Source organism: Carassius gibelio, chromosome B5, assembly GCF_023724105.1.
Source record: "Carassius gibelio isolate Cgi1373 ecotype wild population from Czech Republic chromosome B5, carGib1.2-hapl.c, whole genome shotgun sequence".
Taxonomy (NCBI): Eukaryota; Metazoa; Chordata; class Actinopteri; order Cypriniformes; family Cyprinidae; genus Carassius; species Carassius gibelio.
The window spans coordinates 22,766,090-22,789,485 of record NC_068400.1 but is presented as its reverse complement, the minus strand read 5'-3'; the positions used below and the strand labels follow the sequence as shown (position 1 = coordinate 22,789,485).

The following is a 23,396-nucleotide window of genomic DNA, read 5'->3' as shown; positions in this document are numbered from 1 at the left end:
TTTGATAAATTATACAACTTTGCGGTTTTATCTCGCTATGCTGTAGTTAAGATGATAATACTTAGGAAGAGTTTATACAAATATTTATCTTATTGTTATAATATTCCTAAATGTTTGGTGTTAATCTTCTGTTTGCTGTAGTTGAATGTTGGGCAGTAAATGGTTAAGTGGAGTGTTTGGATTTCGACGCTGTCTGGTAACCAAGGACGATATTCTCACACACACACCCTGACAACACGTTCAAAAGCGATGAAACTCTTCAACACAAAACTGCACAACCGATGAATTTCATCAAATTATATTTACATTACATTTTAGGACGGCGAAATATATATTTTTTCCTTTGGAGTCGAAGAAACGTACACTTCAAACTGAATAGACTTAAGTGGTAACTTACTTGTTTGTTGTCAGTTAGTAAGCTGCTAACGTAAATTGTATTTTGCCTTTTCCTCTTACAATACTGTATCATCCTAGATGGTTGTTTTTTATTTTTAATCGATTACATTTATTTGATACACTCCAAGCCATGTCTGGGATTCAGCATGCATCCAATCAAAGCATCAAACCTTTTAAATCGAGTGAGGAGTATCTCTATGCCATGAAAGAAGACCTGGCAGAATGGCTGGGAGAGTTATACAGCATACAGATTGACGTGAATAATATTTTGGAGGTGTTAGAGACAGGTGCGCTGCTGTGTGCTCACGCAAATAGCGTGACACGCGTGGCGGATGATTATGGTAAGAGGAGCGGACCCACGGAGATGCATCTGCCCGCTTCTGGAGTCACTTTCGTCAGCTCTGCCCATCCAACAACATTCCTGGCTCGGGATAATGTCACCAATTTCATCAACTGGTGTCGAAAAGAGATGGGCATTCCAGGTATATTTTACTATTTTAAATGTAAATAAATAAATGTTTCATATTTGTTTAATATCGAATTATTTACTGAACAGAGCAAACAATTAGTTTGATAAAAAATAAAATAAAAATGCACGTATTTGGAATTATGCGCGGTACCACTAGAGAGTGCTGTGAACTCACAATACTAGAGACACCTTTGAAGGGTTAGGCTGTTTGTTCACATTGAAACGAGTTTCTCCTTATTGCATTTTTTTATAAATAAACTGTGAATAGTCAATTTAATAAATATGTCATATTTTCACTCACTTGAGACGCCAGTTATAGTGTCTTAATAAAAGCTTTAGATGGGGACCACCAATGAAATCACATGATCAGTTTAATGCTGATTTTCTATTATATGTTATCTATCTTAAAAACAATTTGCAAGTGGAAAAAAATGAATATTGAATAGAAATTTCTGTAATGACACCAGTAACTGAAAACTTTATTTTTGCTTTATTTACAGTCGAACCAAAGTTTATTCAGACACCTTCAACTTTTCTCTCATTATCAGTTTATTCGATATAGTTTAGTGAATAAATAAATGGTAATAAAATATTAGAAGAACTCAAGAGTTAAACTGTGTATGAAGAATGGTTGGTTACAATATGTCATAGTTTACTTTATTTTGCCATCCTCACTTACATAGATGAACTTTAGTGTCCTCTACCTGTTCTTATAGACTCTGTTACCATCCTAAACTCTCCCCCCTGCAGATGTACTGATGTTTGAGACTGATGACCTTGTCCTGCGTAAGAACGAGAAGAATTTTGTGCTGTGCCTTCTTGAGGTGGCCAGACGGGCCTCACGCTTCGGCATGGCTTCACCAGTCCTCATTCAGCTGGAGCAAGAGATAGAGGAGGAGATTCGTGGAGAGATGGAGGACTTGCCTGCTCAGCCCAAACCACAGAGGAGTCTAAGAAACATCCACAATCTGGATGAGATGGTGATGCTTCAAAGATGAAATTCACTCAATGTTTACTGATGTGCTAAAGGCACTGCATTTAAATGAAGAATTGAATCTAAATTAAGCAATTCTTGCATAAAATAATTTGATTCTATCAAAATGATAGATTACATTTTGGTTGATGGACCAGCTGCTCAAACATAGACACTATATTAAAACTACATGCTTAATTGTGGAAAGAATTGTAAAGAAAAATGCATTTCTGGCATTCAGATAATATATTTTTCTCTCTCTTTTAGTCTAATGAACAGTTTCTCTGTCACAGTCGCTGTTTGTTAGTTATTAGTCATTTAGCAGATACTTAAATCCAAATCAACTTGTAAGTACACTTATTACAGACTCAAGCCATCTATAATTAAGTGCTTTGCTCAAGGGCACAGTGACGCAGCTCTTTGCTTGCTCCTTTCAGCGACTGATCCATTACACCCCCCATAACACAAGGCCCGCTGTTATTAAACAGATGCAAGGAGGCATGCAAGAGAATGTCTCAGAAACAAGGACACCCAAAGGGTCAAAACTTAACATCCACCTATACCTATAAGATTCATGCCTCTTTTTACCATTTAAAACTATTTGCAGGGATAGGGAAAAGGAGAGGAACTTTGAATTAGACTGCCATTTTGATTTGTGGCTCTCCTCGCTGATTTATGGAGGCTTTCAAAGTTGCAGGTTCCATCTGCTTAGAATACTCTGTCAGAGGTGTGTGGGTCATGCCAGTAACGTTTCTGATGTGTGTGTGTGTGCAGGTCCAGCTTCTGATAAGCCGATGCACCTGCCCATCCCAGTTCCCCATGGTGAAGGTATCAGAGGGCAAATACAGGGTTGGAGACTCCAGCACACTCATATTTGTGCGGGTACTGTGTATAAAATCACTGTCAGTTTATCATTTTTCAAAGCACTAGACAAGCAGAAATATGTGTTGACCCATTATGGTCAATAACAAATATTTTACTGTCTTAGAGGCTTTGTTGAAAAGATATGGAAGGGTATTTGTTCTGTGGATATGATAACAAGAGATACATTTCTCAAACTCAACTGCAGATGACATTTGCTCATAAAGATGTGTGTGTGAGTAGATTTTGAGGAATCATGTTATGGTGCGAGTGGGCGGAGGATGGGACACCCTGGAGCACTATCTCGACAAACATGATCCCTGCCGCTGCACTTCTCTCAGTACGTGGATATGCACACAAACACACACCTACAACTACCTACAAAAACTAGTATAAGAACTAATATAAACAGTGGAAGGTGTGTGGTTGTTTATCATATATCTCAACCCAAACAATTTTGCAACCTTAACTATTTTTTAAGATTGGTTTGCCTTTATGAGGTACATTTTGAGACATTGTAGTGGGATCATGCCTAGTGGCATAGTGTTTGTATAATCGTCATTAATATTTCATTACATCTCAACACTTGGAGAATATTAAGGAACTGAATCAGTATTTGCTTTCTTTCTTTTTTATTTTCTCTTTCACATACATATCAGTCCATAAATTGACCACACGTCCAGGTACTCTGGTCCATGAGATCAAAGAGCGGTTTATCACAACACAACCTGATGGCCAGTGTGCTCCTCAGACCACTCTTATGCTGAGCCGAACTCAGTCCCCTCTTCAGCCAGTTGTCTGGACCCCTTCAGCCGCCCACAGGGCCCAGAGAGGAAGGCCCTCTCCCCCACGCTCCTCCTGTTCACCTGACCCTGAACATCAGTCCAGCCGCCGGAGAAACAGCCCTTCCCCTAACAAGTAAGTTCCCTACTGGAGTAAGGTCAAAGGATGTCAGGAACCATTGGTTCTCTCTTTTGACATTAATCCTATAAACTCACATTCAGATCTGCCTCCATTCAGTCAACAACTGATGCTTAGAACGAAGTCCCCACTCAATGTGTTCCTCCCCCGAATAATCCATTTCATCTCGTGTGTATGACACAATTTGGAATAAAACTGAAATTATGTTTCTGTTACTACTTCAGATAGATTGCAGTTTAAAAAAAATGTTTTCTTGTGTGTATATATAGCCAGTACTTTTTGAAATGTGATTGGGTGAATAATAAAGAATCTTCCCCAGGCATAGATCTGGCTAACAGGATGATAGAAATCCACTTGAATCCACTTGAATCTCTTGGATTCTCACAGACACGTTACTTGTCACCTGAGGTTTGAATGCCCCAACAATAACAACACCCCGAGTCTAAGAAATTAACATAGCAAGACGGAGTTTGTGTGCAAATCAAAGACCGAGACAGGGACTGAGATTTTTTTTAAAGTTAATTTACAACAATACATGCTTCTTCAGCAATTAAACAGTCACTAGCAACCAAACTTGTTCCACTTCATCATGACATGTCATTAGCAATTTCACGCTTTTCAACAAAGACCCTCTTAAACATGTAATTAAAGGGGCTATTAATTCATATTATTATTAATAATACCATAGTCTCTTTCATACAGGCATTTAATGACAACCACATTTGATGTTGGCTATTAACTTGTTGTATTCAAATTAGTAGAATAACAAAAGGAAGAAATAAACATTAATGCTACATTCAAGAAATGAACCATGTTAATGCTGTGCATTAATTTGTGCAGTAATATAGTAACTCTTAACATGAGGATTTTAGACTGCTTTTTTAATCAAAAGTTTGCAACCAGTATCATGAATGACTGTATCATTAAGGGGGGGGGGGTGAAATGCTATTTCATGCATACAGAGTTTTTTACACTGTTAAAGAGTTGGATTCCCATGCTAAACATGGACAAAGTTTCAAAAATTAAGTTGTACGTTTGAAGGAGTATTTCTGTTCCAAAAACACTCCTTCTGGTTTGTCACAAGTTTTGGAACGTTTTTTTCGAGTATGGCTCTGTGTGACGTTAGATGGAGCGGAATTTCCTTATATGGGTCCTAAGGGCACTTCTGCCGGAAGAGCGCGTGCTCCTGTATAGCAGAGCACTGAGAGCACAACAGACATTCACTGATCAGAGCGAGAGCGTCGCGAAATGTCACAAAAGGAGTGTGTTTTTGGTTGCCAGGGCAAGACAACCCTGCACAGATTACCAAAGAAAAAAGAGCATTAAGGGACCAGTGGACAGAGTTTATTTTTACAGAGCATCAACGGAGTTGTGCAAGTGTTTGTTCTCTGCATTTCGAAAATGCTTGTTTTACAAACAAAGGCCAGTTTGACGACGGATTTGCGTATCGTTTATTTCTTAAGGATGATGCAATCCCAACGAAAAAGGGTCACGATTGTGTGTTGGAACCGCAGGCGGTGAGTAAAACTGCTTAAAATATCTCTGCCTCCTTGTTAGTGCGTCCGCCTCCCATCGTAGACCCGGGTTCGAGCCCCGCTCGGAGCGAGTCCTTGCTGCTGCTGCTCTCGTTCAGTTTCAGCCTCGGGATCTGATTCTGGATCATAAATAAACGGCTGAATCTGACTGTTAGCCATGGTTTGTTTTGGATGATGGTTTTTTCCTCAAGGTAAAGTCACAGCTTTCAAATGCTCTCAACGCAAAAGCCTACTGGCGCTCGTGATTCTTTAGCTCCGCCCACACGTCACGCCTCCAGTCGGTCGTGTTTTTCCGGGAAAAATCGGTACAGACTATATTTCTCTTATGAATATAATAAAACTAAAGACTTTTTGGAGTTATGAAGGATGCAGTACTACGCTATAGGTACTCAAGATTAACAGGATATTGAGTGAAAACGAGCATTTCACCCCCCCTTTAAAAGCATTATCTGAAATTATATATATTTATTTATATTATACTCGCATATTATATAACTCATTTCTTGCATTTGCTTTCTTTATAAACCCGGTCTGTAAAGTATAATAAGAATTATAAGTAGTGGTGGGCATAGATTAATTTTTTTAATCTAGATTAATCTCACTGTGATCTTGAAATTAATCTAGATTAATAGGGATTAAAATGGCTCATTCGAATTCTGCCGAAGGCATTCAGTATATGTGTGTTGCCCAAATAAAATTGACAAACAGTAGGTCTTTGAGAAGGGGTTTATCAAGCTAGGTGGTGCATTAGAAAAGGGGCTCATCTCCTGTTTCCAAAATGCATCACAAACTGCTTGAAAATTCCACATTGCACAAGGTGCAAACAACCTAACGCCTGTTTCACACCAATGTTTAAGTTTTTTTCAAGTTTGTAGGTGTCAAAATAATTAAATGTAAAATAGCACTGGATAGTCTTCAATGTAAAAATTAAATACAATCAAACCTACATTTATTCAGACACATTCAACATTTCTCACATTATTACAGTTTTTCTATATATATCAAAAATTATACCTGGTGTCTGAATAATTTTTGGTTTGACTGTTAAAACTAAAAACTAATTCAGTCAAGAGCAGTGAGTGATTTTCTTTCATTTTCTTGGATTAACATTACAGCAGCCAGTAGCTAAATTAGGCGCGGTCACTTTAAGAGACGATGAACGCATCCAATATAATACACATCCCATTTTTTTCCTCAACTGTTTACTTTCACTTAAGAAATAACTGACAGTTTTTTCGAGCATAATTTCCAAGGTGGATATTTTGACATATTTTGTATGTATTTGTCGGCACTAAAGCAAAAATAAGCAAATTCGATGTTCAAGTGTTTTGAGAAGCCTTTCTCTTCGCAGAAGAGTTTGATTGTATTTAATTTTTACATTGAAGACTATCCAGTGCTATTTTACATTTAATTATTTTGACACTTTGAGAATAGATTAACGCCGATAATGGCCCACCACTAATTATAAGTAAAGAAAATGGTAGAAAAGTTGGATCTATGGTATAAGAATGATTAATATAAGAGATTTAAATTGGTAAAATTGGACAATTATTGAATATTATTGACATATAATCACTTAAATTGTGGAAGTAGAAAATAAAGCTAATGCTAATAACAATAACTGAATGGCAATAACAAAAATCCATTTTCATTTACTTTAAATGTGGTCGAAATAAGTCCCAGGCCACCTCAAAATGCAGAAATCTCATGCTAATGCCAGGTCTACATGAGGCCAACAAATAGTTTTTTTAATGTATGTCCATGAAATTTCTATCTCATCTAATCCCTTCTGATTATATAAAATGGCCATATGCTTAATAATGAATATTTGTTTCTGTATATACATGATACTATTAGCAGCTGTTGAGGAAGCACAGACTCACTGATACTGACAAGGTTTTGTGTGGGTGTTTTTCCAGATTAAGAGAGAGATCGAGTACTCCATCTTGTGTGTACACTTGTGCTGGCAGTAAAGACAGCTTTAAAACAAACTCCTCCAGCAGGAAAGGCAGAGAAGCAATAAGGGCGTCACCGGCACCTCGTCTCACGAGCAGTCTTCCACGGGCCACCCCTCATCCTACCACACCACAGCCTGAGATACAGCGTCCTCAAACTCCTCTAGTCCTTCAGAGGAATCCCAATCAAACCCAACCCCAGCAAGTGCCTGAGAAGAACCTGGGACAAACATGGACCAAATCACAGTTTGTTTCCAAGCTGAGACAAAATTCCACACTTGGATTAAAAGGACGAGAGAACCAGGACAAAGCGCATCTTGTCTCAGATCCCCAAGAAAGTACAGGAAGGACCTTACAGAGTCCTCTGAGAGATACACAAACATGTTACAAACCTCCGAACAACACCATTCATGATCCGGAGGACACCGGGGGTCCCAAAAAGAGTTCACATTTCATCCATACCTTTTCTCCTTTTAAAGGGCTAGTAGGGGACATTTCAGAAGCAAGACACACCAGACCTAGAACACCAGCTAAGATCTCTCAAGAAGAGTCCCCACATAAAATTCAGCATATTCTGGGTATAAATGAGAAAGGCCAAACTGAACAGAGAGCAGATAGATTAGTCAGTAAGAAGGTACAGCACTTGGCCCTACCGGTGCTGAACATTGTGCAGTCTCCTCACATTGACAGCTCAAGTAAATCTTCAGAACGCTTCCGTGATTCTCAGAAGTCTCAAGGAGATTTAGCAGGTGGAGAGGGAGGAATTGAGAGAAGTTATCTCTTCACTCCTCCTCCTCTCAGCCCTGCTCAGGAAGCCATTGTCTATAAGAGCCTAGAAGAGGAAATCTTGTCTAATCTACAGCAGCTAAGTGTTGATTCAGAAACTAGCACTAGCTCTGAGGAGAAGAACCACGAGAATCCCAACAATTCCAGAGAGATCCCACCTGACCAGTGTAAAAGATTTAACAGATCAACAAGTCTTGATCGAGCGACACCCAACAACGGAAACAGGGCTTTTGATGCCGTCATTGCTGAACTCTCCGGTGGCCCAAGGAAGTTGGAGAAGGTGTCAGTCGAGAAGTGGGTGAATACTAAGGTCTCCAAACCTTGTATGACCAGTTCTTGGTCCTCATTGGGATCCAGTATGGATTCAAAGGAGACTGCTGAACTTGTGAAGGTGCCATTTGACAACTCCAATGCTGAGACCAAAATACCTCATGGAAAAATATCAAGTTTAGGAACTGAACATGTAAAAAAACAGAGGAGCTCTTCATTCAGACAGAGAAGATCCTTAAGGAAGCCAGAAAGAGTGCCATCAATCTTCAAGCTAAAACTGAAACCCTGTGCGCGACCGAGACGTGATCACAGGTCTGACCAAAAGCCTTCAAAGATCCCAACACCAGTTTTCTACAAAAGAACAAGCAGTAACGAGGGACACTCTTACAACCAGAGAGGAAACGATTCCCAACGTGGGCTTTTTGGCACTTGGACTAAACCAAACTCCCAGATCCCAATACCAAGTACAACAACATGCCAAAGATCAAACAAGGAGCCACATGCAGAACAAGATCTGGAAACCTGGGTTTAATCTACTACTCAAACATTTGAGAGTTTACTGAAAATTTGACTGCCAGTTCAGATGAGCCATATGTAGGTCAAGAACTGTTTTACCTGCTAAAATGCACTTTTCCCAAAGCCTTCATGATCAGTTACAAAAATCACAGCACTTTCTTCAGAGAATGAAATTGCCTTAACTAAAATTAGACATGTTGGTGGCTTAATTGTTTGTTCATATATTGTTTACACATATACATACTGTACATCAAAAAGTACAGTACACAAATTAACCGAAACCTCATTGACAACAGTTAATGCCATAGCAAAGTAGCAAACTATTTTTGATGTTTTTCTTTAGTGTCTAATTAATTAATATGTAAACATTAACTATTTGTCAAGATGTTTTCTTCATCAGTTCCACTCGGTCTTACTCTATACTCTGTAAACTGAATGTTTCAGCGGTTTTGGCTTATTAGACTTTAGATTAAGGTTTGCAAAGAGAGTCGTCTGAATTGAGCATTTCTCCTCATTGTCACACTCACGCAGTAGACATGACGGATCAGATGTTCCATGTAATCTGGTGTTTCATTGTTGAGGTTGATAAAAGAGAGGAACTCGCCCCATTTAATAAAAACCAATGCATTGACATCAGAGCTATGTGAAATGTTTGCCGCATCAAAACAGATCTGAATTATGTTTTTACATTTTATAACATGCTGTATCATGACTGGACAAGGTTTTTGCCCTGTATGCTGTTTATTCCTGTCAGCTCCAGCAAGCATCCTGCTAGCGTTTCTTCCAGTCACCTTGTGCTTCAGTGTTTTGGCTGCTGGTTTTATAATTAACTCTTGGCATAAGTCTGGAGCTAATAATAGCCTCGTCAGAACTGCAGTCTGTCACAGTACAGCAGCTGTGCTCCCTTGCAACTTTCTTCTCCTTGTTCCCTCCCTCCCTCCAGCCCCAGTCCCCTTTCATCCCCCGCTCCCCCTTCCTTAACATCCTTCCCAGACTCTTGTCAGTAGAGAGGAGCACTTTGAAGACATCCTCAGAGGACTGTGAGACCATGATACTGTGGGGACCTCAAGTTTGTGGACTCGGGATAAAAAGATTAAATTCAGCTTTTTGGAGTAACTCAGAATCTCATCCAATTATTTATAATGTAAAATAAATATATGAAAACGTTATTCCATTTGTCATGATACCTGAAATGATACTTAGATTATTTAAAGATTAATGAACATTAGTAAGCTTCTCCAGCACCAGTCGTTTCTCAGTGAGCCACAATATTATGCACTGCCTCGCTGATTTAGTACATGCTGTGAATCACACTTTGTTATTACGGTGTACGTGTGGTGCATTGCATAAACAGCACGGCAGATACATTACCTCTGAAGAACAGATACTGATGTAGGTATTGATTTAGTACTCATACATCATACACACTAGGGTGTTTTTTTTGTGTATTTATTATTGAATAATGTGCTCTTTACATGTAGACATTTGTATTGAACATATATCTGATCGGACGAGGGGTGTGTAGCAGAAGCTGGTCTGTATGTGCACCAGAGATGTGGTGAGTTAAATTATTAAAGCAGGGAATATTTTTAGTTTGTTTCTTGTCGCACACAAACATCGTCCAAGCCTCTGCTTGACAAAGTGGCTTTCACTATGTAAGAGCATACATTTAGAATACATTTACATTGAAATGATATTTCCCTCTTTCCTTTATGATTGAATATGTCCACACCATTTCAAAATGGGGCAAATTCTCATATCTTGGCAAAAATTACATTGGGATAAGACACAGTATCAAGTCATACCCTAAAGGAATAGTTCAAAATCGGTCATCATTTACTCTTCCTCATGATGTTTTAAAAGAATGTTTATTTTCTAGTCACTATTCCATGCATTTGCAATCAAAAGGGATGCAAAAGCAGTATAAACTAAAACAAGAACTATTAGATTATTTGGTTTTCAGTAACTGAGATAGAGCTGAAATAAAATATGAATATTAGATGAAATGTTGCCTAGGCAGCAAACTGAAACAAGTTTATTTTAAAGTATTAAACCCAAAACTAGAATAAAAATTAAATTAAAATTATACATAAAAAAAATAAAAATAAATCTATATACAGCAGAAGCTATTTATATATATTAGTATGCATGCATACGTGCATATACATATATATAATGACTATTAAAAATAACATAAACACTAAAAAATAAAAAAGCTAATTCTAAAAATGAATAAATATTATACTAATCTAAAAATAATACTGCACTATATTGCAAGCCTTATGAAGCCATTCGAGAGCTTTGTTTCACAAACAGACTGAAACTCAAGTTACTCACTGAAAAAGCCCAAGCTCTTAGAAGTAGTGATTTTCCAAATTATGAATGAACCTTTATTAGATCTTTTCAATGAATAGGTTGATCTGATTCACAAAACTGTTTTCAGATGTGTATTTTAAAATCAACACCAACTTTCAGACCTATAAAAACGGTCTGTGGAAAAGTGATTATTACGAAGTCAGTGTCCAAGCAGATATATGAATTTTTCAGTGTATGAGAAGAAACGTTAGAAATTCTTGTCGCTGTTCATTCTCAAGTAAAGGATTTGGATGTAGATTGCTGCTTATTTTGTTATAATTATGTTATCATGTTAATGGCATTAAATAGGCTGCGTTAACAATGTGAAAACTGAACGCATTCAGCTGTGCACAATTTCACGATCATTTGCGTTTTATAAAAGTAACATCTGAAAGAGAAGCGTATGCATGTTTGTTTGTTTGACAGTCATTCATTTTTGGGGAAGTCGTGGCCTAATGGTTAGAGGGTTGGACTCCCAATCGAAGGGTTGTGAGTTCTAGTCTTGGGCCGGACGGAATTGTGGGTGGGGGGAGTGCATGAACAGCTCTCTCTCCACCTTCAATACCACAACTTAGGTGCCCTTGAGCAAGGCATCGAACCCCCAATTGCTCCCCGGGCGCCGCAGCATAAATGGCTGCCCACTGCTCCGGGTGTGTGCTCACAGTGTGTGTGTGTGTGTGTGTGTGTGTGTTCACTGCTCTGTGTGTGTGCATTTCGGATGGGTTAAATGCAGAGCACAAATTCTGAGTATGGGTCACCATACTTGGCTGAATGTCACTTCACTTCACTTCCCTGAATCACACGTGTGCACATTTGAGAAATGATCGTATGATCAAATGTAGGACAGTTTCTATGCAACATTTTATTTTATTGAGGCCCCTGGTTCGAGTTTAACTCAGATCGACTCCTGATCCCAGCAGAGGGTTATCACGGTCCCCTCCTCCAGTTCACTAAAGAGGAAGATTTTGGGTGAAATCCCATTAAATTCCTATATAAAGCTATTGTATGGTATTGGAGCAGTATGGATAACTGTTTTGCATCCCTTTTGAGGCGTGAAAGCTTACTATTGTATGTAACTACATGGTAAAGTTTGTGTTCCACAAATGACAGACAGACAGGTTTGCAACAACACAGAGGTGAGTAAATTATGCCATTTGTCAGTGAACTGTTCCTTTAAAACACAGAAGTATCCATAGAACATAGATTCTGTGTGTAATTTGTGCTGTGTGGTGTATTGCAGAATCAGTGCCTGCATATGGCACCTGAGCTGGGAAACACTTCTGCTTGCAGGAACTGGAAGATCCTTAAGCTCATAAGCATAGAGGAGCGTCTATGTGCTGTCCTGGTCTGAACTTAAGCAAGTGTATTAATGTAACATTAAAGCTGAATTAAGTTGTCTTCCTCTTGCCTTTTGGCAGTTTGGATTTCTAAGATAAGAGGCAGGGATGTTGGTTGTGTTCTTTCAGGCCAAAAGCGGAGGCATCAGTTTGAAGGCTTAAGTAATGAAACAACAGGGGCTTCTTGTTATAAGACCACATCTGTCAGTCCATAGTTAGAATCCCAAATGTTAAATTCCTTGGCATGAGGGTTATCACAGCTCTTCCAGCGGCCCACACAATAATAGAGTGTCCACAGCCATAAACCTCACATTAGGACACATCTCTCTCTCCTGAGCGCCCGCTGGAAACGGATGGTGGCATGGACGTGCTTGCAGCGGGCACAACCCACGCTGCGGAGAGCCTCTCCGAACAACAGTAAAATGTGCCAGTTGAACTTGGCAGAGCACTCCACATATCCACACTTCCAGCTCTTTCGGACTAAGTCAGATACGCTGTGTCGAGGGATGACGCGACCTCGCTGCAGATCACGCTTGTTGCCGACAATCAGAATGGGCGTCTCTCCAGAGCCCATGACTCTGTGGAAAGATACACACATGCTGTAAACATAAAAAGCAAAAACAATTCTATATATAAAGCGCGCTCAAATCTAATTATATTCCACAGACACCACAGAGAAACTACTTTCAGTAACTTGTTATGGATGTAACAGGTTCGGAACCAAAATGACAATAAAAAGAAAATGTTTATCCAAAATGAAGAGAAAAATGTAATTTGCTCCACCTGTATGACTCTCTTTCTCCTGTGGAACATAAAAGAAGATATTTTGATGAATGATGGTTTTGTTGAGCAATGACTATGGAATAAAGAAAGTCATACGGGTCTGGAACATGAAAGTGAGTTAGGCCACGTGTTCACTAAAGCGTTTTAAAGCCAGATGAAAATGCCAGGCGGTCTGCTGAAAGCGCATTGCTGTGAGACGCTTTGGTTACTATGATAACGAATTTAGGCAGAATAAATGTGGCAGACACATTATTTTTCATATCAGTATTTGTAGTAGTTTAGGGGTAATCCCATCTGGTACAGACATGAATTCTCGGAGACAAGAAATATTAACCAGGGGTGGACTGGTACAAAATTTCAGGCCGGAAAATCTCACATTCATCCAGGCCATTCCATACACCCACAACAAATTCTGAAACACCGACAACCCGATTAGCTTATTTGTATGACCATCACATAAAAAGGTCTAAATCTTTAGTTGGGCAGTGGAAAATAATGAAATGTTCTCTCTTGAATTGCACCGTCACTTCCTTTTCCTTTTCATTTTCTCTAATTAAAAACACAGCGCTCCCATTGAAAACAACTGAAAGAATATGCTAGCCTCTGGAATGATAATGATAACAGAATTTACATTTTTGTGAGAACTACATTTAAAAGTGAATTCAACATTCATATTGTATGTCAGGTCATCCTTACGTATTTCTGTGATTCTGATTGTTTGAAAAAAAAAAGTCTTAATATTATTAGTTCACTATTTGACATTAGAAGATATGTTGAAATTAACACACAAATGAAGGGTTAACGATAAAATGTTTTTGTTCCCTAGAGGAAATTAAATAAAAAAAAACTAGGGATGCACAATATAATGTTACCATTTTGTTTAATTTTTTTTATTTAGACAATTTCGGATATTTTGTTCATGCTCATTCCAACCAATCTTTACATTTATTGTTAGATTATCACTGCAGTAATCTCAATCTTTAAAAACGCTAATAATTTTATTGCACTGCTTAATCTTTAGCCAAGATCAAAATTAATATCCAAATTCATACAGTAGCTACACAATCATTTTCTGTTTACATTTATGTGCAACATTTAAAATGACAGTATTATGTACTAAAAAAATAGCATTATATTTGAATTTCAGCCATGTATCGGCTAATAATAAGAAATGTATCTGATATAATAATATACTAATACTAACAACCGCATAAAAAGATAAATGGAAAATATAACAGACATGTCTCTAGGTCTTTCTGCAACAGCATTCTGTTACGGACATCCAAAATAAAAGGTTTCATTTGAAAAAGACAACAAACTAGGGGTTTCTCATTTTGGCAACACAGATTTTACTACATTATCTGTTTTTCCAGGTCATAAAATGTGGTTCTAATAATATCAAATAGGTATTTTAATATAGCATATTTTAGAAAGGTCCTGCTGTGATTGTATGTTTTTTGTGTCTGTAAAGCATCTGATGAAGTGGATGTCTTCATCAAGAGAATCAATTGCAATTTCAACCGACTGATACAATTGATGTGGCTCTGTATCAGTGTTGTATGAAGCTTTCTTTGCATCCATCTATTCTGGATGCTTTCAGAATAAAGTGGCATATCATGCATCAAGATGCATATTAGTGTAAATCCATGGCAACATGCACAACAGCAACATTCATGTAGATGAAAGCACTTCTTTTCAACTTTCTAGGCAAAGTCTTTGAGAAGACGTTTTCAAATCAAATTGTATCGCCGTTACCTTGAAGATGAACCTAAACCTAAAGCTTGTGTATCACACTTCATCTTCTGCAGAAAAGATGTGAAAAATATTATAAAATATGCCTAAACTGTTTGTTTCAGGATCTTGCATTTCATTTTTTTTTTATCTTTAGTATATCTATAGTAATTGAAAGTTTTCTATAGTATTTTTTAATCTATAGTATATGCTTGTATGAAAATAAATTAGGCAAATGGTTTTCTCTGTGGTTATTTCACAGATGAAAGCAATGATCTTGCATCACAACACTGAAATATTAGAATATTTGTTAAAACTACATTCATTTTCAACTGACTAGAGATGCAGAAATTATTAAATCACATCCACAGCCCTTTGAGCTCAATTTCAGATATTTATGCAACTTTCTGTGTACAGTATACATCTATGCATTTGCCTGTGCATACAGTATTACATATAATAATTTGATGTCATTGTGTATGGGAACAGCATCTTGGTTCCGTGAAAAAGGGAATGCGCTGAATGCACAGAAATCCATCAGTCATCATTTGCTCACACTTGTGTCATAATAAGATTTTCTTTAGTTCTTTTTTTTTTATCAAGATGAGAAAAGAAAGAAGAAAGCATTAAAGAAACACTATAATCCAAACAACAACTTTCATAGCATGGGCAGAAGAAATAAGGTCATGCAGGTCAGGAATTACATTAGAAAGAGTAAATAATGATAGAATTTTAATTTTGGGGTGAATAAAGTTTTTAAAATAGACATTTTGAATGATTACATTAGATTTTACTGAGCACCTGTATGTCTTCTTATAATCTAAACACATCTCCATTATATTCTAAATGTACAGCCATCATTTGGATATATAATAAAGATTGTACATTGTTTTTCAAAAAAGATTAATAAACATTGACATTTGCTATGTTATTTGGTATATACTACTGTTGCACACTGTATTTATGTATATATGTATTTAGATTCTTATGGGACTTTTTCCACTGGTGGAGAAGCCTGGGATAGGTTAAAATGTAATATTTTGAAATAGAACTGGATTTTGAAACTTTAGACAAAATATAAAACAAAAATCTAAAAAAAAAAGTTTGCATATGGGTTTTTATTGAGTATCATATTTGACATATCAGGCTTGTATAGGTCATATAACCTAGATAAAGGAGAATATGGAGCACACAATTGAGGAGGGAAAAAAAACACTTCAATTTTATTCAATGTACCAAACTGAGCAAAAATATGATGTAGTTGATACCAACTTCGATTTACTTGGCCAAAATGAACGATGAAATGATATACTGTATGATAGATTGCAATGATCGAGAGATGCACAAATAAATATTTCTCAACTTTGCAAAAAAAAAAAAAAAAGCTTGGACAATAATAATAATAATAATAAAGAAAACATGTTTGGACAATCAAGTAAAGCTAAGTTGATTCAATCCAGTAAAAGTTTGTGAACAATTTAAAAAGTTATTCTTATATTTACTTTATGAAAATTAGATTTCACAGCAAAAAGACATGAGTACCACAACCTGAGGGTGGACATTTTTAGAACGACAATTAGGCATTTTACTTTAAAAATTATAAATTATCTATCAGATGACAGAAGGCATGTTTTGACTAAGTTTTGATTATGTTGATCATTTTTTGTATCAGGTATGCTACAGCAGGCTTTACTGAGTAATTTAACCGGATACATTTTGTCTGAAAATTAATATAACCTGAATATCAGCACTCTTGCTTGTGCGATATTGCTTAAATTACATAAATTAAATTAAAATTAAAATAAACTTAAAATAAATCTTACATTCATATGAAAACCATTGGTTCAGTGTTGAAATACAACCCTCCCAAATAGGCAAGTCAAATTGAACTTATTAAATGGCATGCCAATTACAGCAAAACTGGTCTGAGACAGGATCTTTAGCTCATGGGTGACTATAAGCAACCTCCTGCACGTATTGCGTGTGCAGACTGCTCCGGTGACAAGCTGTCAGGAAGTGAAGCCGTCATTTGTACAGGGAGCTGGGCTGCTCTATCGGCCTCTCGTCCTGTCTCCAACAGAGAGCAGCTCATGTCTCCTCACTTATCTCCGTTTGAGATGACCTCTGCTTCTGACAGCCCGGAAAAAAGACAAATAGATTTCCAATTGTTTCACTTCACAGAGGCTTTCCACAGAGCTGCACTGGACCGATATAAACTGGGCAGGAAAGCTAAATATAGATCTATTGTATGGAAAAAAAAAACTGCGAACCAACAGCTACAGCTCTGGGTTTCCATGGATGTGGATTCATAACAGAACTTCATTCAAAGCTGACCTCAGAAAATGTGTCTGATGTGTGTCCGTGTACTGATAAGAAGACTGGACCGTAAACACAATTAGCCCCAAACCTCTCTAGACCTCATGCTGTCAGTCACCAAGCGACTCTGGGTCTTGAATTGACAGGAACCACCAGCATTGTCCATCAGTCATTGTCTGTTACAGACATCTCTGTTCTCTGATCTCTGACACACTCAATTCATCCTCAAACACAGCAGAGTCCCTCTGCAACAGAATTAATTTATTACTGCATTCATTCTTCATTCATTCACTAACTCAGTCTATTCTTTGATTCATTCATTTAGTCATTAAAATAGCTGGTTTGACTGTGCAGCAGACATCAATTCAGACATCAATTCAGCCTTCACTGACATGTTCTGACTGAAAGGCAAGGACTATAACATTAACTGTCACTGGGGACTTACAAACTCAAAGGGTCTGTTTCAAAACCGCCTGTCTATGTCCTAACCTTAACAGAATCCCATAGGCTTCTAATTAGAGATGCTCTACATAAGCAGAAACACCACACACTGAATAATGCTCCTCCAGTGAAGCTGTACAGCCACAACACATTAATAACAACACACCACAATGATTATGAACACACATACACACAATATATACATTATATATATATATATATATATATAAAACATTTTCTTTATAGAGAAAATAATAGCAATTACTTATAAACCTTTCAAGACACATTTATTGTGATTGTTAAGTGATGATATGTGCCTCTGTAAAAGCCACAAGTCAACTTTTTCTCAGCCTTATAAAAAAAGGAAATAAATAATTGCCAAATTCTTGTATAACTACAAGAAGCTAACTGAGAGTTGTTATAACACTTGCATATCATTGCTCTTTTGTTGATTTTGATTACTTCCAATGTCCTCATTTGTAAGTAGCTTTGGATAAAAGCGTCTGCTAAATGGCTAAATGAAAATGTAGTTAGTAGCAGTAATGTGGGCGAGAATGCCTTGTTGATACCAGATGTAAGAGGAAAAGATTTGAATTAAAAAAAAAACTAAATTTTGCTGCCCAGCTTTTGAAACAGACTTCAAGGTCATTATAACATGCCTACAATGCTTTAAAATGCTGTCAGTTATTGTACATTTTGGACAACTACTGTACATGGACCCATAAGAAACGTTAACAGAGCTCAATACAAAACTTCCCAGTGTTTCAACAAAGATTAATTACCAATCATTCTTTTAATTCCTCACACTAACAGGGTCTGTCTTATCCGGAGTGATTGGCAGCCCGTGCACTCACTTCTGCTGGGTATAAGCAGATCAGATCAGTGAATCGAAGCAGCCCATCCTCTGTGTATTGTACGGTAGAAGCTGTGAGGCAGTGTCGGGCCAAGGTGACTTAATTGTGTTCTGCCTGGATCAATAAAACATGAATGTTTGTCACCGGAAGCGCCTGCCTCACAGCTCAGGCCTTGACGCAAGCGAAGCATGACAGCTGACGCCATTGATTACGATCAATCTGTCTCTGAGTGGACGCCCACACTGACCGTTTAAGCCAATCGGTGACTGAGCTGAATTTAAATAATGATGAAGCATCACTGTCACTGTCACTGTATTACTCTGATACACAGAGCACCTCGGATCCCATCCTCTCTCTGCAAACCAATTTGTTCTCTCTTTAGCAATTCAAATTCATACACCTTAGATATATATTTTTTTTTATTTGACCTGTTATTTAAAAAATATCTAAAAATATATATAAAGTCATATTATATTAAATTATATTGCGGTGATACAACCAATCAAGCATCATATCTATACTAAGAATGTTGATAAAGTTGAATGTACTTAGAAATACAACCTTATATAAAGACCTGGGTGGAAATAGAGTTGCATTTTGTGATAAATTAAAAAATATATATCAGGCAGTTGCGAATTGCTATATCACTTTATTTCAGTGTGCTGTATGTATGCAGATACAGTTATAGTATCTAATTTGCTAAATAGAGCTGTGCAATAATAATTTAGAGTTTGTGGCAATATAATATGTTATAAAACATTTAGCTTGTTTTAATGATGTTTAAGTGAATGATATCAAAAAGATATCAAACACACTTTAAAACACAGACAAAACAGGCACAATTAGGCACCATCATCATCATCATCATCATCATCATCAAACCTACTCTGGTACAAAGCAAAAAGTCTCTGAGGCTTTTGAATTGGCTTTTGATGATGACATTACATGCCCTTTGCAATCAGCAGAGGAGAAGGGAAGGCATTTCTGTTGATTTGGATCCAAATGATGAAGACATGACCCAGTGTGCTTGCAGCCCATGATTACAGAAGGGTCTCGCCTTTTGAGAGTAATTACAGCAAGCATCAAACATTGAAGAAAAAGATAAAGCAGCACGGAAAAAGCAGGGAATAGACAAAAACAGAGATCCAAGCAGATAAAGCGTAGTAGGAAGAGAGAAGGGTGCGTGTGAAGGAATAAAATGAGGCTGTATTTGCATCACGTACCTGGTCTCTAAGATCTGCTGCCGCATGGTCTTGACATACTCAAAGCTGTCGAAACAGCAGATGTCATAAACCAGAACGTAGACATGAGCGCTCCGAATGCCTCGGCAGCAAACATCGGACCATTCCTGCACAGACACAGAGCCATCATGTGAAACAAATCCAAACTTCAGTTAACATTAGCCTACTGTATTGAATTTCATACACAAATATCTAAGTCCTCTATCAACATGATCAAACCTGTTATACACAACGTACTACATGCCTTCTGTTGTGTATTTCATATTCATATAGTTCATTAACATAATTAAATCCACTACTAAATCTACTTAATCAACTTATTTAGACTAAAGCAACTTGATAATCCAAACACATTTTTCGTTTAGAGAACATGTTAAAATTTAAATATCAAATATAATACATCAGGCTTCTCTCAATCATCTTGTGTTTTATTGCATTATACATTTTAATAAAAAACTACAGAGCTTTGATCATAAAACTAAGCATTTAAATATAATCTTATTACAACAACATATTGTTGGGTATTTATATGCATTTTATTTAAGTAGACTGCTATAAAGTTCTGTTTACCAAATGTACTAAATTTCACATTATTTTACATTGCAAGATTTCACAATTTCATAGAAATATCAGCATGAATAAAATTGAGTTGTTTTTTTCCCTTCTCAAGTAGGAGCTCAATATTATCCTATATCAATAATATAAAAAGCCTGATTTATCAGATATGATACCCAAAAACAAATTCATATACTTTTAATGTGGTGTCTAAAGCTTCAATAAACTGTTAAAATTAGAATAGGTTACAGAATAAATACAAGTGTCAACTAATAACACTAAGCATTCACAACATTATCAAATTACTCATGTGCAGATGATTCATTCAGAACCTTTAAACCTGAACTGATTCATATGTGCTAGATTACAACTGATTTGCTTGTGGAAATATGTTAAAACTCAAGGAGATAGGAGTGTAAAACTGGTAACACATGTAAAAACAGGATAGAGGATGAGCACCCTATTCTTATTCTCCCCAGCTATTTGTGTATATCGGCCATGTGAAGATACATGAGACAAAGATAGGATGTGAAGAAAGAGGGCACACTGAAGGCACATTCAGCAATTTACAAACAAATGATATGTTTTAGTACAAGGTGCTTTTTCAGATCAAATCTGTTACTGTGGTTATAATGGACATGGTTTGAGGAGAAGTGCTAGCTTTAGCAATTTAAGCAAGAAAAACAGTTGTCTAAATCATTTAGTTAATGATAACCAAAGCTAACATCTCTTTCTCTGACAGGAAGCTCCAGTTGGGAATACAATTAGAGATGTAAACTTATGAAAGAATCGTCTCTTTACATTGTCACTAATTAAAGCACTGAATCATTATGACAGCACTGAGAAAGAAAAGTGAGCTGAGACAAAAGGCCTCGCTGCTCAAGTGGCTCTTTTATCTTTTCGAGCTGTCTGAAATCACAAGTCTTACACAGAACCATGTGCTCTCAAGCTACTGGTTCATTATAAACCATTCTACAATACTAAAGCCCATATCAAAATACTGAAAACCTTCTGCTTAATTGGCCCTTCACAAAGCTCTTCCACCCTCTGACACTGTTGCTACATCTGAATATCTTATAGGAGTGAATGTCTCAGAGATTATGCATGAACCATTCAATTTTTATAAAATGATCGTTTTGCGTGGATATATGATTTAATGAAGCAATTCATTGCATTGCATGTTTTTATGGCTTTAAAAAAAAAAAAGAACAGTTTACATAAGTGTCAAAGACTGCATAGGTCAGAGTCATATTATTAGACTCTGTCCAGGGTTGTGTTATGTTGGTTACTGTACCTGTAGAGAGCTGACAGGGAAGCTGCTGATGGCTGGATAATCTGTGATCTGAAGGTCATGAACATGACCATCGAGCACTGCGGCAGAAAGATGCATCTGCCGTGTCTTACTGGACACCGCCACCTCACTGTAGTCATCGTGAAGAAAGCGCTGCACAATGGCCGTCTTGCCCACCCCCTGAGCTCCCAGCACCGCGATCCGGAACGGAGGGGGCATTGCCCTGTTTCCACCTCGCCCCCGGTGGGCCGCCCCACCCTCCCTGCTCTCGCAAACAGCTGGCCAGTGCATTCAGAGTCGCACATGGGCAGCACATAGTCCTGACTGGAGTACCGAAAGCAGTGTTGGCCACAGCACAGTCCCATTCATAGGCCAGCAGCCTCTAAGAAAGAGAAAAGTAAAACAGGAATAGAGATGAAAATACCAATCAAGAGTCCAACTCAAATAAAAACAAGATTTTGAATAATTTGAAATCAAGCCACCTCTAGTAATATACTGCTTTATACAATAGAGATTATTTTGAAGCAGCTTTACATTAATACCGGGGGGAAAACAGAATCAGTGGCATGAAACACTTTATATATGAGACAAATCCAAGTTCTCCTTTAAAGCAATAGTCTCATAGCTCAGAGTTGGTTTAGGGCTGCGTTCAACTTAGGGTTACGATGCTTTTGGGAAACACAGCCCAGTTCAGTTCAATAACTGTGTTAGGTTTACCAATCTTAAAAAAGTTCAATTCAGCTCGCTATAAGCAGAAGGAAATAATGTTGTTATTGTTCGATGTGAATGCAGTTTAGTTCGACACCACATAAACTCACACATACATCTTTCCAAAATAGTTCCAAAAAGAAGAGGAAAATACAAAAATAAACATTCAAATAATATAAATAAAAAAATAATAATAAAAAATGCATTCAAATAAAATAAAGCCCTGTGATCTAGAAAATCATTTAATTACACCTATGTAGAAATATCTGACAATAAGTATATTTATAGTCATTATATATTGTTTATATATCATAGTCTGTTAATTTTATGATAGGTCACAATGCTCCCATGATATAAAGAACTTAAAGTGGGTTGAAATTATTTAAATGGAGCAAAGATATTAATAGAAATCGCCACATTTAACCATAAGACACAGGCACAAACACCTCTATGTGTGTGAACTGTTCGTAAAGGGCTTCAGCAGGGGGCATAAGAATGATGCTAATTCAAGAGTTTACTATAAATCTTCTCAGTGTAAAATCTTTTGTGTGATTAGGCCAGTAATAATGGACAAAATGCTTATGTAATCCATTCTCTGCGTCCTGTAGAATCAAGACGCACTTGTCATGTACTTGTATATACTCACATATATAAGCGCTAAATACCTGTCTAAATGCCCCACCCGTACTGTATTCAACACTTTATCATTACTCATAAATATTTTTCGATTTGAAGCAGGAGACTGTCGGTTGAAACGAATCGCGAGCGCAAGAGCAACGGCTCCGATGACTTACCTTAAGCGCAGGTGAGAAGTTGCATTCTTCGCGAGGTTCGGGCTGCTGAACACCTGCGTGATCTTTCCCGTCGAGTTCTCACTCTCTGCTCGCATTCAGGTGCAGAAGTAACCCTCAAACTTGTCCTGGAGGAATATCCTGCTCTTTCACGTCATGTGGACCTCGCGCACAGCACGGCGCGCGCATGTTCGCCCGTGGTAACAGACAGATCAAATCAACGCTTGTGCGTAAAATCAGAGCGCAGGACCGCGCCAAAACGGGTCAGCGTCACAGGTTAATTGAATGTGAAGAAAGCTGAGAGCTCTGCG

General features: G+C 37.4%; 2 protein-coding genes across 3 annotated transcripts; one reads left to right on the top strand and one right to left on the bottom strand.

Moving 5' to 3' along the window:
- The first annotated feature begins 222 nt into the window (after positions 1-222).
- Positions 223-9,553, top strand: LOC127957186 (GAS2-like protein 2A). The gene is made up of 6 exons (XM_052555596.1): positions 223-878; positions 1,616-1,845; positions 2,613-2,720; positions 2,943-3,039; positions 3,359-3,617; positions 7,075-9,553. The coding sequence occupies exons 1-6, from the start codon at positions 527-529 to the stop codon at positions 8,696-8,698; spliced, it is 2,670 nt and encodes an 889-aa protein (XP_052411556.1). The 5' UTR covers positions 223-526; the 3' UTR covers positions 8,699-9,553.
- Positions 9,554-10,678: 1,125 nt separating this feature from the next.
- Positions 10,679-23,396, bottom strand: LOC127957185 (ras-like protein family member 10B). Of its 2 annotated transcripts, none has more exons than XM_052555593.1 (4): positions 23,089-23,389; positions 21,590-21,968; positions 19,723-19,847; positions 10,679-12,952 (listed from the first exon to the last, which is right to left on the bottom strand). In XM_052555593.1, the coding sequence occupies exons 2-4, from the start codon at positions 21,875-21,877 to the stop codon at positions 12,682-12,684; spliced, it is 684 nt and encodes a 227-aa protein (XP_052411553.1). In that variant the 5' UTR covers positions 21,878-21,968; positions 23,089-23,389; the 3' UTR covers positions 10,679-12,681. The 2 variants fall into 2 exon arrangements, with proteins under 2 accessions (XP_052411553.1, XP_052411555.1); XM_052555595.1 differs by lacking the exon at positions 10,679-12,952 and adding an exon at positions 18,096-19,556 and having other exon boundaries at positions 23,089-23,396.